Source organism: Eucyclogobius newberryi, unplaced genomic scaffold (assembly GCF_026437365.1).
Source record: "Eucyclogobius newberryi isolate DKJ021-1_F unplaced genomic scaffold, fEucNew1.0.hap1 SCAF_17, whole genome shotgun sequence".
Taxonomy (NCBI): Eukaryota; Metazoa; Chordata; class Actinopteri; order Gobiiformes; family Gobiidae; genus Eucyclogobius; species Eucyclogobius newberryi.
Window position 1 is genome coordinate 26,402,314 of NW_027315801.1, and position 14,892 is coordinate 26,417,205.

Sequence of the window (14,892 nt, forward strand, 5' to 3'; positions counted from 1 at the left end):
CATAGCCTGTGGGTTTTTAAGAACTATGACTTCTTAAGTGAAGGCTGCTCATTTAACATCAATCTTAATGTAAGTGCCACATCATTGTTCTTTGTTTCCAAACTTGTGATTTTTTCTGATGTTTTAAGTTAATATTTAGATTTGAGGTAATCTTGTACGTGTTAATGTACCTTATCACTGTTTTCGTTCGTCACATAAATTAGCTCCAAAAATAGCTGCAGCTCAGGGGATTGTCCAAGGCCTAATGCCATTACATTGCACTGAGGCAGCAGAGACACCAGAAGAAAAGGACAGCACAGGTGGGAACACAGTATACTGCTCTGTTGTGTAATCATATTATGCACATGGATTATGAGTGATATTGTTATTAGTGATCTGTCATATACTGGAAGAGAAAGGGATTGATGGAAAAGACGTACATGGTCTTAAGTCCTTCTTATCCAGTTATGTTTACACCTTAACAGATTACTTCACTTGTGATTCAACAGAGCACAAGAACAAAATAAAAAAATCAAAAGAAATCAAAAGAAATGATTACTTATTTGTGTTTGCGGCTAGCTTGATAGAGCAATATTACTGATTAAACTAAAATCTATGTAAAATAACCAATAATAATAGGCTTCTACTGTGACTAACCTCTATTTCTGATATTTCTGACACCACAACTACCACTATCACATTCGATGACTCCAAAATAGCTGTTGCTTGTAGGTACTTTCCCATACACATCATGTAGTGCTATGGTTACAGTTTTGTCTTCACATCTGTGAACAAGAATGTGGTGAATACATTGATCCTCGAGGGGCCTTCGGTAATCTAACACCAGACAGAAATGGGCCTTTCAGAAAAGCTAAAGAAAACGGAACAGGAGACTCGAGGTTTGAGATTGAAATTAAGATGTCTCTGCACCTATTCCAAAATACTCCATCTCTACTAATCTAATTCCTGTTTAATAATATGGTTGTCCAGACAATACATCATCTATATTGGCCTTAAAAAATGGATGTAGAAATGTCTCTAAATCAAAAGAATCTGATTCTTTATACAAATCATCATGTAATGCCACTGAAAGAAATCTACAACGCCAAGTTAGAAGTACTACAACTACTCCCCAAAAAGGCCAAAAACACATACAATTTCTATATCCATAAATATCTTTCCTCTACTACATATTTCTTCAGTGCAAAGCTGACTATTATTTCATTTCTAAATATAATTTACTATGGCCCGTAAATACTGACCTCTCGTGCGGAAGGATTTCAACAGAATCCGCACACTGTTCTCTGCTTTAGGGAAGACATTTAAAGTCCCACCTCTTATGTAACACACAAGCCAACACATCTGTTAATTTCACATCTTACCTCAAGCACACTTCTTTTCCCAATTCTATTTTAGCCATCTTGACCTCCTATGACATCTGGTGTTCTTCCAAGCCTGACTTTGCCCTAAAGCTGAGCCATGGTTTCTGTCCTGCTTGAGTGGAGAGTGTAAAGGCTGACTCATATGTGCATTAACACACATGGCTGCACTGGGAGCCACAAATAACCTCCTCTTCAATGGATGACATGAAAAGAGACAAACAGCTGAGGCAACGACACATGCACTCGCTTCATCCACGAGAATGTGGCCAGGTACACACACACACATTTCCCTATTAATTCATACAGCCATAATCAGAAATGTTTTTGCTGATTTATACTGCTGTCAAACAGTATCTACATTATTCTTAAAAAAGAGAAAGGAGATCTGGGATCATTTTTGACACTGGAATAAAAAATAAACAAAATAATAACTGTGCATAATGTAGAAATGCTGTTAAAATGCTAAAATATGCATGCATATGGCCTCGGTGGGCAGGTTGCTCCTGTCGCCTTGCGGCTAAAGTTATTTGTTCCCAATTTGACCTTTCTGTTTTTGCACCTTGTCAACATGGTACTCCTAGGTGGTCCAGTTTTACATCTACTTTGTTACTGTAGAAGCAACAACACTTTGCTGCTTAAAAAAACGGTGGCATTATCACTAAAGTCCCATTTGGTGCTCAAATAGGTGCAATAGCTGCTATTAAGGACAGCTGACACAGCCAAGCACTAAGTAAACATCAGGGCACTGCATCAGTTGTCTTTATGACACAACAGACATGAAACACCCCAATTTAATGTAATATGGAGACAGGAAAGGAAACTTTTGGTCTTAAGATAAATTTACTATAAAAATATATCTGCTATACACAGTTCAAGGGTTTCAGGCAAATGATTCCTTCATGATTTGAAGATTTTGCGAGGACTATTTACATATCAAAAGATATAGTATTTTGATTTGAATTGCGCAATGATGCTATGACAACCAAGGTCATTGCCATGCCAAATTCTTCAAATCAGGAAGGATAGCCTGAACCCAACGAATAGGTCTGAATACATCACTTTAATGCAAACTGCCATCTAGTGGAAATAATTTGACATAACACTTTTCCTTTTCATTATTGATGCAATGTATAAAAGACAAGAGTAAAGAATGCTTTCACTGTGAGACATTGCATCAATACCTCTTCCGCTTACAGATGCTTTTGTCTCTTGGTAGACACTGGTCTTTTCTTCTTAATATTTTCCTGTTTTATGATTTTACTCAGAACTGTTTCTTTGACAGTGTCTTCTTCACATTTGATTTCTCGCTTCAGCTTCTTTGTAACTGGCGTCATATTTTGAAATTTCTTGAGGTCAGAACAAAACAACACCTAAAAAGAGTGAAAAACATTATATAAGTACTGAGCCATGCACAAAGATCTAAGATTTCTAGGCCAGTGGCAGCTGTAGAAAAAAATATTTACTTACTGACTGTGCCCATCCAGCATAAGGACCCCACAGGTTTTTAAAGAAATCACCTGTGAAGAATCATAGCGTTAATAATGTAAGAAAATAATGTCAATTTAATACATATTTAAAGCAAACTGACCAATATCTCTGTGAAGTTTGTCTGTTATAGTCTTCTGCCCATGACTGGAGATGAATTTATAATCACGCTTTGCAATCTGCCAGACATGTGTGTCAACAGGCACAGCTTCTGTCTTATCTAGAGACATCAGACACACACAGTCTGCCACCTACAGGTAAGCACAAACATTTAAATTCAGTACAGAAACATTAGTGGATAAATAACTATCTCAGGCTAATGCTTAACCTTAGTTCCCACTCCAGAGAGAGTACGGAGAGCATCGCGGGCCTCATGATATGGGACATTTCTGAGACCACTGAGCCAATGAGGTCCATGTGAGTCAAGAATGGTTTTTGCACTTTGCTGCAAGAATTTAGCTCTGTATCCAAAACCAAGATCCCTTAAACACGCCTCTACATTGGATTCTGTAAAACATGGTAAACACATATATAATACATTTAATAGTTTTGGATCAGTTACCCAAGAGTAATACTAAATCATGCTTAAAATGGCAAAACATTATTGACAAATCCACTGCATACAGCACCTGCTAGAGCTGAGAGAGAGGGAAAGTCGTGGTAAGACGTTTCATCCAGTTGACACAGCTTAATGCCCAGAGTTAGGCAAAGTCGCTCCACCATCCCTTGGATCCGAGAAATGTGGTTGTTTGACGTACAGATGAAAGAGAACAGGCATTCTGTTGGGTCCTGCCGCAGCATTCGCACACCTGAAATATTACGTTTTAACATTACATCCCATTCATTTTCACCAGTTGTAGTAGTTAGCATAAACTAACCTGAAAATGTATCAGCAAGCTTTTTAAAATGAGTATCTCTCTCTCCCCAGTCTTTGTACAATTCTTCTAAATTAATATTCAATTGAAAATAGTCCTTCAGAAGCCTCTCCTCCTCACTGTAGGTCTGTGCGTCAGCCTTTACATCCCCTATATATTTAGTTTCAGGCTCACTTTCTTCTTCTGTCCACTTCCTGTGAATCCGGTCCTGTTGGTTTTCATAAACATAATACCATAGTTTGTTGTCCAGTTGAGTTAGAGTCCAAACACGACCTCCCATGACTCCAGTCCAGTGTCCCTCAGCGGTTTCCCTCCATCTGTACAAGAAGAAAGCATATAATGTTATTAGAAGTCAAATAATTGTTAATTTCATGTGCACAGTATTGATCGAATAAAAACAAGAATAAAGCCTAAATAATAAAGTCTAAACAATAAAGTCGGATGGGGAGACGAATTACAGACAATAAAGTCTAAAGTCTAATGTAACACTTAGATACCAACCGCCATAAAACACCAAAGAAGATAAAGAAGTTTCTGGCTCTTGACAGTGACTTCACAAACCAGTAAGATGCTTGCCTATCCTACTCAGCGACCAATTGAGTCCAGTGTAGCAAAGCACTCTGATATCGCAGTTATCAGAGTACTGCAATAACCTTTTCTCTGTAAGTCTTGGCCAGTTTGGATTTCAGATTCCAAACATAACACAGAATCCATGATATTTATGCCCCTGTGGAAGCCACTCTGGTGCGTGGAAAGCAAACTCTGACTTTCCAAGAAGTAATCCAACCGCTCGGTAACCATGCTCTCCATGGTTTTCTCTAGCTGCGATGTCAAGGCCTATAGCTTGATGGGTCGGACGGGGGTTTACCTGGCTCGGGACTACAATAGATTGTTTCCATGCTAACGGAATACATCCTGAATCCCAGATGCGATTGAATAGACCTAAAATTAGACCAAGTGTGTCATCAGTTAAATGAGAGAGCATATCATAGCACACCTCATCTTTACCTTGAGGCGTGTGTCTCGCCTTAGAAAGTACACTTTTTAGCTCAAACAAACTGAATGGGAGGTCGAGATTGTCTTGAGTTGAAGGCTGTTGATCAATTCAACATTCTACACCTCTCTGCATTGCTTTGCCGCAGGTGGGAGATTGTCAGAGCCGTGCACAGACAGAAAGGTACTAGCCAACAGTTCAGCTTTGTCATCATTGTTGACTGCTTCAACACAATTCTTTATTAGAACTGGCATTCCATTCATACATTTATTCATCCCCCAGACATCACCAAGTCGTGTTTCTCTTCCAATTTTGGATCAGCACTGCCTTCAATAAGTTCTTTTGGCCGTTCTTGTAGTTCTTCGCACAACTGCAAGAGCTTTCTTGTATTCAATGAGGGAATCCATAGTGTGAAGACCCTTTACCTTCATAAATGCCTTATTTCTTGCCCTAATAGCTTTACCACATGCTTCATTCCACCATGGCACTTGTTTCTTATGGCCATCACCTTAACTATTCGGAATTGTGCCTTCCGCTGACTGTGATGAGTGAGACTATTGCACTTTTTAGTTCATCCAACTGAGTCAATTCTCCTTCATGCAAAACCATAATACCGCCATCAGCTTTCCGTTGGAAAGCCTCCCAGTCCACACCTGCCAACTTCCACCTTTGGATCTTTGGGATCTTTGTCCCTTTGTCCACACAACTTTCAATGCCAACCTTAGTGCTTATGAGATAGATAGTGGTCACTTCCAAGCGAGAAACTACTAAGAACTTCTCAACTACTAATGCCCACTATCTCCTTGGACATAAGCGTAAGATCTATTGCACTCTCCGTATTGTTCACAATATTATATCATCATTCAGACAAACCAACTCCCTTTGATGGATAAAATCTTCCACCACCAACCCATGTCTATCTGTATTAATACTACTAAAGAGGGTTAGTTTCTAGTGAAACCAAAAACACCCTTTCACACCCTACTCAGAGTAGGATAAATATCTGAGTTCCCGGTCTTGATTCGCAGATTGAGAATGACTCTCGGATGAGTGTCGAAACGTTTCGTTTTTTCCTAAAAAAAAAAAACAGTCCAGATGACTGAACTGAATATGTTTCTACAATAGCAACGCTGTCCTGATCCGACACCCTGCGGTGATCCTCTGAAATGTCAAGTTATTACAGTCCTCACTACAGTTGGCTTCAGGGCCGGCCCAGCCTATAAGCGAACTAAGCAGCCGCGTAGGGCCCCGAGGCTTTAATAGGGCCCCCAATCTGGCAACCCGTTTTATGCGAAGTGCAAGAGCAGCGTGCGCCACTAGTGTAGTAGCGCTGCTGGCGCGGCAGCGCACACAGCGGTAACATAAAACGCACAAACCGCATTTATTTGTAATGACAATCTGGCAACCAAGACACCAAACCTGCGCTGATTGGTCAACTTCATTGTGCGCGAGCAGAACGAGAGCAAAACATAAACACAACAGAACATGGTCCCTGCGTGGTCCTCATGTCCAGAGGAATATATCCCCCGATGCCGAAAAACGAAAGAAGAAACTTCTTGACGATGTAAAGAAACTGCAAACTCAACAACACTCTCCAGGTATTGAACTTCTCTTACAAAGAGACGGTTAATGCTGCTGTTTGAAACAACACGATTCTGTCACGTTCGCTCAGGCTGGAGGCGACGAGAGCTCTGCCCCGCGCATAATAATGTGTCTGAATGAAAGATAATAAGCTTTACATTGACACCAGCCCGGGAGTGTGAGCTGCAGGTGAGGCCGGTGAGGGGCGTCTATGGTCCGGGTCACTAAGAGGCGGAGATCCGGTCCGGACGAGCGCCGTCTCGTCCAGAACCTCTGATGTGAGACTTTGGAGTGAACAGTGTGCGGCCCTGTCCCGGGCCCCTGTCCCCTGTCCCGGGCCCCTGTGCAGCCTCAGTCAGAGATGAGCGGGTTTGAGTTTGAGTTCCTCTCTCTCACATCACCATGTGTGAGATCAATCGTGACTCGTGATGTCTGTTTTACTTTGACTTCTTAAAGTGCAATAAGAGGAACGTAAAGGTTTATGCGTGTAAGGTCCATCAGCCAATCACATCGCAGCATTGTTTCATGCAGGAGTCCAGTGTGCGATGTTCTGATCAGAACAAACATTTATATTGTAATTAACTTTTAATAGAGCAATAAAACATTTAAATTTATTTAAAAAGCATCATTAGACTATTTGTTATAAATTATAATAAATTGATAGTGAAAAATAACCAGACATATTATAATTACGTCTGTTATAGAATAATACTATATATTTTTATACAAAAGTGGCAAAGTTGCAGAAACACAGTCTCTTCACTATAGCGAGGTTTGGACCTTCACTTCTCGTTCTGGTCATTCTCTGGGAATAATATGTTTGCACTGTTTTATCAGTGTTAATTGTTAATCAAGCAATGCTTATGCCATTTGTTTAATTTAATATAACTTGTTTTGTCACTTTGGCAAGAAGGAACAGTTGGGAGCTGTAAAAGATAAATTAGTAAGGATAACTATTACTTTTACATTTTCAGTTAAAATGAATCAATTTGACCATAATTATTTTTCATAGCCAATATTGTATTGAGTAATTAAGTACACTAATGTATTAATAACTGGCTTTAGTCATTTTCTCCTGGCACAGTTTCATCACATCATCATTTTATAGCATTACAACCTCAACATTTTACTCTTACGTTACCCGGCTGGACCACATTAAAATGCAGCAGAAGACCCAAAAAAGGTCTGAAAATTTCTGGGGGAGGGCCCCCAGACCCCCCCCCCCCCCTGTTCATTAATTTAAACTAATGTGCTAATGTGGCTGTAGACCCTTAACGCTCACAAATACGCCCAAAAACATATCTGGGACGTGTGTTATTTGTACAGGGAGTAGAGGTGATGTCAGCGGAATACCAAGTTGCATTGTGGGATTTAAGTTATCAATATTTGAATTTGTGAGGTGTTGAGAATAAACTAACTGGCAAACAGATGCCCTGGAGTTTTGTTGCGCTTTGTTTGCGTTGAAGAAAGTTCCCATATGTGAATTGTTCACTGACAATGGCAATAAAACTGATTCTGATGACGTGGTGAGGGGCCCCCAAAAATGTTTTCGCTTAGGGCCCCCTGAAGGCTTGGGCCGGCCCTGATTGGCTTCTAACAATTTGACAACAATGACATCAATAGGTCAGTGTGATTTTAGGCAAAGACAAATGTCATGATGTTTAAGTGTATTTTTACCATGCAGTTTATTAGGTCTAGCCCAACTTACCGGAAAGACTGTCCACAGGCGAGAGTGAGCTCTAGACGCAGCTCGGACCTCACCATTTCAAGAGATCTCCACAATGGTCTTCCTAAACTCATACTGTGTAATGCTACTACACTATCCCAAAACGATACAGACACAAACTGTACTAATTACAACGTCATAACACATTAAGTATTAAGATACCACGGTTGTGCGCGACTTGCTTTGGCTATGTGACGTGTGTTGGACACCCAAAACTGACACGGAGTTTAACTATACGCCTCACGTAAACAATTAAACAAATCTGTACGTAAAATGTGCCGTATGAAAGTACATGACCCTGTTTGGGCAATCTGATGCAATCTAAAACTGGAGTTAATATTTAGCAAAAGCGAAACTGTGCGCAATATAAAATCTGATGCAATTTACTTAGATCTTGGTAACCCGCCCCTACGGATGTCAACACTAACACTCATTGGCCAGTTAGTGCCATACTCCCTTTTGATTGGTCGTCATTGCTGGTATCCTCCGCGCCTGATTGGATAATTTGACTGTATATCATAAGTGTCAGTGATTTACCGGAAGTCGACAGTTTGCCTTTCTTTCCGGTGAGATAATTCGGGCGTTGCGGCGGCGTGCTGTCTGTCTGGCTCCCGGAAAGCCGGTAAATACGGTGGAAAATGGCAGATGTTTTGACGCTTTTCACGTCTATTGGACTTAGTGAGCAGAAGGCGAAAGAAACGTCGAAGAATGAAGCGCTGAGTTGTGCTCTCAAAGAAGCCATTAAGCAGGTAAGGCATGTGTAGACTGGAAGTGGACGTGGACAGCTGTCAGACTGACATTACTGAAGCGCGTTAGTTTTTGTGTGGTGTTGTATACTTCTGTCTTTACTCTTAACTTGCCACTAAAGTTGATAATGTTGCTGCAAGGTCCCCCCCCCCTCATATACTACTGATTTTTGACAATTATAACTTAAGATTTGCTTGTCAACTATGTCGGTGTAATCCCTCATTGTCACTTGTCAACTATCATCATTTTTGTATAATCATTGTAATACATAATTTGTAAAGGTAATGATCAATGAACTTCGTTTGAACTTAAATATAAATATATTTCACTGGACCATCTTAGGATAGTATAAGTTCGTTAATATATCGTGATGACACTAATAGTAATCCTACTCAAATAGGCGGTTTTGTGCATACTTTATTATACGTTTTAATTTGTATTTATTTTGCTAATGACAATCTGTTTATAACTAGTTTATACCTAGTAGCTAAAATGCACGATCATTTTGCGGTTCCTCTTTTTTTTCAGGCTCATCAAGTACATGGAGTGTCTGGAGTGGACAAAGCGATGGGCACCTTGCTCTATAGCATGGCCTCTCGCCTCAAAGACTGTAACCGCCTGGCCTTCCTCACCGACATGATTGCTCAACGTAAACTCTCCACAGAGTTGCAACTGGCATGTAAGAGCTAACATTTTTTTACATGCCACAGTTGGTAACATATCATCTTTCCGTTAATTCTTGATTGATGCTGCAAAGCATTGCAGAGTATTTGACGAAAAAAAACTTGCACCGTTCCCTGAACCATAACTACTGTAATGCACAAGCTTTTGTTTAGCAAGGGCTTCCTGTAATTCTGTTAACTTTTTTCTTCATATTTGCAGCGGCTTTGGAGTATCTAAAGGGTCATCCCAAGGATCCAATTAACCAGAAGGAATTTGATGAGGCTTGTGGAGTGGGCGTGGTCATAACACCAGAGCAAATTGAAGAAGCAGTATGTACACATGTTTTTTAATCTTCTATAACTAGGCCCCCTTAAGGGTGGTTGTGCTCATCAAGAGACCAATGTTTACAGGTGGAGTCTGTTATTAAGAAGCACAGGGAACAGCTATTAAAGGAGAGGTACCGCTTCAACATGGGACTGTTAATGGGTGAGTCATTAATTGATTATTGTATTACTTGTTTAATATTTTTTTATTGTTAAAATTAAATGTTGGTTATTTGAGTGCAAACATTAAAAAACAGTGTCTTACAATGTATTGTGTCTCAGGTGATGCTCGATCTGCTCTTAAATGGGCAGATGGAAAAGTAATCAAAAATGAAGTTGACCTGCAGGTGGGTTAAATACATGTAAAATGGCAGTTTGTTCAACATATAGACATAAAATGTGTTTCTATAGGTGCTCCATCTTCTGGGACCTAAGACAGAATCTGACCTTGAGAAGAAACCTAAGGTAAAATAATCTAATCAACCCTGGTTATTTCACACATATTTTGTTTTGAGAGTCCTCTAATGGAAGAATGACATTGTAGCTCCCTAAAGCAAAATCTGATAATGACGTGAAGGTGAAGAATGCGAAGACTGCTGTAAATGGTAAGGAAGTTAATAGAGTTTAGGTTATGTTCATGTAAATGTAATAGATTTTAAAATGTATTTATCAGGTGAAGTGTCATTCGAGGAAAAATCTCTCATGGAGCAGCTGAGAGGAGAAGCCCTGAAGTTCCATAAAACAGGTAAAGATAACAGTCCATTCAATAAGAAAAACAAGAATATATGTAGATTATTTTCATTTTTGTTGTTGCCGTATTAATTTTTTCAGGCGAGAACTACACAACTGAGGGTTACGTGGTTACTCCTAATACAATGGACCTCTTGAAAAAACATCTGGAATATACAGGTGGACAGGTACAACATTCTAAAGAAAAACAACTTTCTGTTCTGCTAACATGACCAAAAACACTCCAGTAACAAGGCAGGTAGTTATAGAATAGTCACAAAAAAAAGTAAACAAAAATATGCATTGTACATGGACATTCAGGCTAAAAATAATTCAATAACAATCCTGAGCATGTTCTTTCTGTTTAGATACGTACCCGCTTCCCACCAGAGCCCAATGGTATTCTTCATATTGGACATGCTAAGGCTATCAACTTTAACTTTGGGTATGCCAAGGTCGGTACATCCCCCTTGTTTGAGCATTGACCTGTTAAAGTCATATTATTTACAAACCTGAAATGACTGACTTGTGTGTCCTTTTTCTGCAGGCCAACAATGGAATCTGCTTCTTAAGATATGATGACACAAATCCCGAAAAAGAAGAGGAAAAATACTTTACTGCCATAAAGGACATGGTCGAATGGCTAGGTATGTATAATACTTTGACTTGTCTCTGTTACATTGTACAATGGTAACAATAGTAATAGTTGATTAATCAACTGATGGCGTTTTAGTTCACAAAATGTTGTATTAGTCAACTAAATATTTGAGATACCGGTAATTATCAGATTTGTATGGCAATCCTGCAGCAGAAAGGAGAAGGCATTGTGAAGATGGCTGAATCATGAGTTTAATCTGCCTTTTTACATATAACTGCATTCTTCCCTAGTACCTTTCTGTGTTGTTGTGTCCATTGGCAATACACCTCAACCTTTTTGCATTGCCTGAGCATTGCCTGACTCGGTAGAGGAGCTGCAGTATCCTACTGAAAAGTGCTTAAAGAATGGCAAAAATTAGCTGTTTTAGGTTAATCTTAAATTTGAACAAAATTGTAATTTGTAGTTTATAATCCATTGTTATTTTGCTCAGGTTACAAACCATATGCAGTGACCCACGCCTCCGACAACTTTCAGAAACTGTATGACCTTGCAATGGAGCTTATACGCAGGTTGGTGTATGCACATTACTTACGGTGACTGTTTCCTAAAGTTTACTTACGGTATGCCTAACTACATGAATTATTTTAACTTCACCACATAGAGGCCATGCGTATATTTGCCACCAAAAGGGCGAGGAGCTGAAGGGTCACAATATTCCTCCATCTCCATGGCGGGACCGTCCCATCGAGGAATCCCTCGTTTTGTTTGAGCGGATGAAGAAAGGACTGTTTGCAGAAGGAGAAGCTACACTCAGGATGAAAATGGTGATGGAAGATGGGAAGATGGACCCAGTTGCTTACAGAATAAAATACACGCCACATCACAGGACTGGAGATGAATGGTAGGGTATATATTAACATCATATATGACCATGCATGTTTACTGTTAAGAACCCATGTTTTACATAATTATAAATAATTAATGCATTAAATTATCTGCATAGTTATTCTTAACTACTAACTAGATAAACAAAGACATTTTCTCTCTCTTCCAGGTGCATCTACCCCACTTATGATTACACTCATTGTCTGTGTGATTCCATTGAAGATATTACACATTCTCTCTGTACCAAAGAGTTTCAAGCAAGGTTTGTGTCGTATTTGCCTGGTATTTAGAGATTTTTTCCCTTAATGAATAAATGGACTAAATGGCTTTATAACTTTCAGACGATCGTCTTATTACTGGCTGTGTAATGCTCTGGATGTGTACTGCCCTGTGCAGTGGGAATATGGCCGTCTAAACCTGACATACACTGTTGTGTCCAAGAGGAAAATTATTAAGCTAGTGGAAACTGGAGCAGTCAGGTAAATTATATTCATGGCTAATAGTTTATGAACAATGTAGTGGTTTATTTGTTTCTATTATAAATGGTGAACAATTGCGTTTTAGAGACTGGGATGATCCTCGTCTCTTCACTTTGACTGCATTGAGACGAAGAGGTTTCCCACCAGAGGCAATAAACAACTTCTGTGCACGAGTAGGTGTTTGACTATTGTCATTAGATTATCATGCTAATTGGAATCACTTGTCACTAACTTTCCATTCAATTATCTCCTGTGACTGGTTTATCTGTTTAATTATGCCTAATCTATTTATATTCCCTGAGACTACTGTGTTTGCTCCTCATATCTTAGATTTATGTACATTTTTGTTTTGATTCCTTTTTAGGTTGGAGTAACGGTTTCTCAGACGACGACTGAGCCTCACCTCCTAGAGTCCTGTGTGAGAGATGTGTTAAATGAGACCGCGCCTCGTGTGATGGCCGTGCTTGAGCCTCTCAAAGTCACCATAACCAACCTGACTGAAGATTTTAGGGTTTGTGGAGATTTGGCGAAGTTGGAACATCAATAATGAAGATACTCTTGTGTGGGTGGTTTACGTTATGTTCTTGTTTTCTTATAGTTGGATGTGATTGTACCAGACTTTCCTGCAAATGAGGCCAAAGGTAGCCACAAAGTTCCCTTCACAAGAACAATCTACATTGAGCAGAGCGACTTCAGAGAGGTCAGTGTGAAACAAATTGCTGTGTGAAACAAAGTTCATACAAATATCCCAACTCTTGGGTTAATATTTTTAAACTTGATACTGCAGGTTATGGAAAAGGGTTACAAACGTTTAACACCAGAACAACCAGTCGGTCTAAGACATGCAGGGTACATCATATCTGCTCAGAAGGTCATTAAGGTAAGACTCCATGAATTTCACATTAATGTGCACACAGGAATTTCAACAAATATTTTTTTTGTATTGAACTGTGTCTTCACTGTATTTTAATTGGAGCACACTTTTGTTCTCAGGATACTCAGGGAAACATTGTCGAGCTGGAGGTGACCTGCTGCAGTTCAACTTCAGCGGAGGCAAATCAAAAACCCAAGGCCTTCATTCACTGGGTCAGCGAACCCTTGGCATGTGAAGTCCGGCTCTACGAAAGACTGTAACTTCCTATTATACTTGAACTATCATTTTCAGTGCTTATTTTGTTCTCAATGATTTCAAACATTTCAGGTTTTTACACAAACATCCAGAAGACAGTTCTGAGGTTCCCGGCGGATTCCTTAGTGATATCAACTCTGTGAGTACTTTTTAAAAATAACTTTCTTTACTTGAATATTCATTTTTATTGATTGGTTTATGTTTTATTTTCAGAGCTCCTTGCAGACTATTAGCAGTGCCTTCATAGATACCTCGGTGAAGGGCGCAAAAGTTTTTGATAAATTTCAGTTTGAGAGAGTTGGGTATTTTTCACTAGATCCTGACAGCACATCAGACAAGGTACAGTAATGAGATATAGTTTCTAACATGATCGCCTTTCATTTGAACATGGAACAAATGATACCCATTAAGACTGTGTTGTACTCTGTTGAACTCTAAACAAGTGTATCTCTGGTCATAATGTTATGCTGAATAAGTGAGTTAACTTCTTTTCTTGCAGCTTGTCTTCAACAGAACGGTTACCCTTAAAGAAGACCCAGGAAAGGTCTGAATAACTGAGATGAAGCCATATACCTTTGCCTTCCTCGAGCCAACAGTTAACATTGTTACTAATTAAACAGCAGACCACCATGTCTGAAAACCTTTTTAATAAATAATGCTGTTGACTTTGTTTCATACGGTATTGGACTTTTAGTAGCAGAAAGGGTATTAATATAAATAAATGTTTAAATTGTTACTATCATGCAACAGTTATAGTCCATTGTTTTTATGCTCGGAATCAGAAAAGGTTTATTGCCATTGTCAAAGAGCAGAATTCACAAACATAGGAACTTGATTTGGTGATGCTATTACATAAAGAGATGTTTTTATGCTTCATTTTGAGTTAATTTAGCTAAGGATAAAGCTGAGACATCACAACATTGTAGAATAGGCAGGCCGGAATTCTAAGATGGAATTACTAATGTTTTATCATACATCCCCAAATTATAAATGATAAAATTACACACGGAGCTGTCACAGTACTACAACAATAGTTAATTTACATAAAATATGCAACTATGAATAATACAAATGTCAAATATATATATATACAGTACAGCCCAAAAGTTTGGACACACACAGCAGAATGAATGCAAAAGGGCCAACGAGTGCTAAACATCTCTGGGAACTCCTTCAAGACTGATGGAAGACCATTTCAGATGACGACCTCTTGAAGCTCATCAAGAGAATGCCAAGAATGTGCGAAGTAGTAATCAAAGCTCAAGGTGGCTAATTTGAAGAACCTAGAATACAAGACATATTTTCAGTTGTTTCACA

At 39.2% G+C, this 14,892-nt stretch overlaps 2 protein-coding genes across 2 annotated transcripts; one reads left to right on the forward strand and one right to left on the reverse strand.

Annotated features, from left to right (window-relative positions):
• Positions 1-2,439: 2,439 nt before the first annotated feature.
• Positions 2,440-8,421, reverse strand: ogg1 (8-oxoguanine DNA glycosylase). Its single transcript, XM_072449706.1, has 7 exons — positions 8,005-8,421; positions 3,725-4,038; positions 3,476-3,655; positions 3,175-3,353; positions 2,950-3,097; positions 2,829-2,878; positions 2,440-2,731 (listed from the first exon to the last, which is right to left on the reverse strand). Exons 1-7 carry the CDS (start codon positions 8,094-8,096, stop codon positions 2,552-2,554), a joined length of 1,143 nt encoding a protein of 380 aa, XP_072305807.1. The 5' UTR covers positions 8,097-8,421; the 3' UTR covers positions 2,440-2,551.
• A 139-nt stretch (positions 8,422-8,560) lies between these two features.
• qars1 (glutaminyl-tRNA synthetase 1) lies at positions 8,561-14,243 on the forward strand. The gene is made up of 23 exons (XM_072449702.1): positions 8,561-8,771; positions 9,298-9,448; positions 9,652-9,761; positions 9,843-9,918; positions 10,038-10,102; positions 10,167-10,220; positions 10,300-10,360; positions 10,429-10,500; positions 10,587-10,672; positions 10,853-10,939; positions 11,032-11,131; positions 11,573-11,651; positions 11,744-11,983; positions 12,137-12,229; positions 12,309-12,446; positions 12,532-12,619; positions 12,811-12,957; positions 13,045-13,146; positions 13,234-13,326; positions 13,440-13,576; positions 13,648-13,714; positions 13,789-13,914; positions 14,075-14,243. The coding sequence occupies exons 1-23, from the start codon at positions 8,661-8,663 to the stop codon at positions 14,123-14,125; spliced, it is 2,334 nt and encodes a 777-aa protein (XP_072305803.1). The 5' UTR covers positions 8,561-8,660; the 3' UTR covers positions 14,126-14,243.
• The last annotated feature ends 649 nt before the right edge of the window (positions 14,244-14,892 follow it).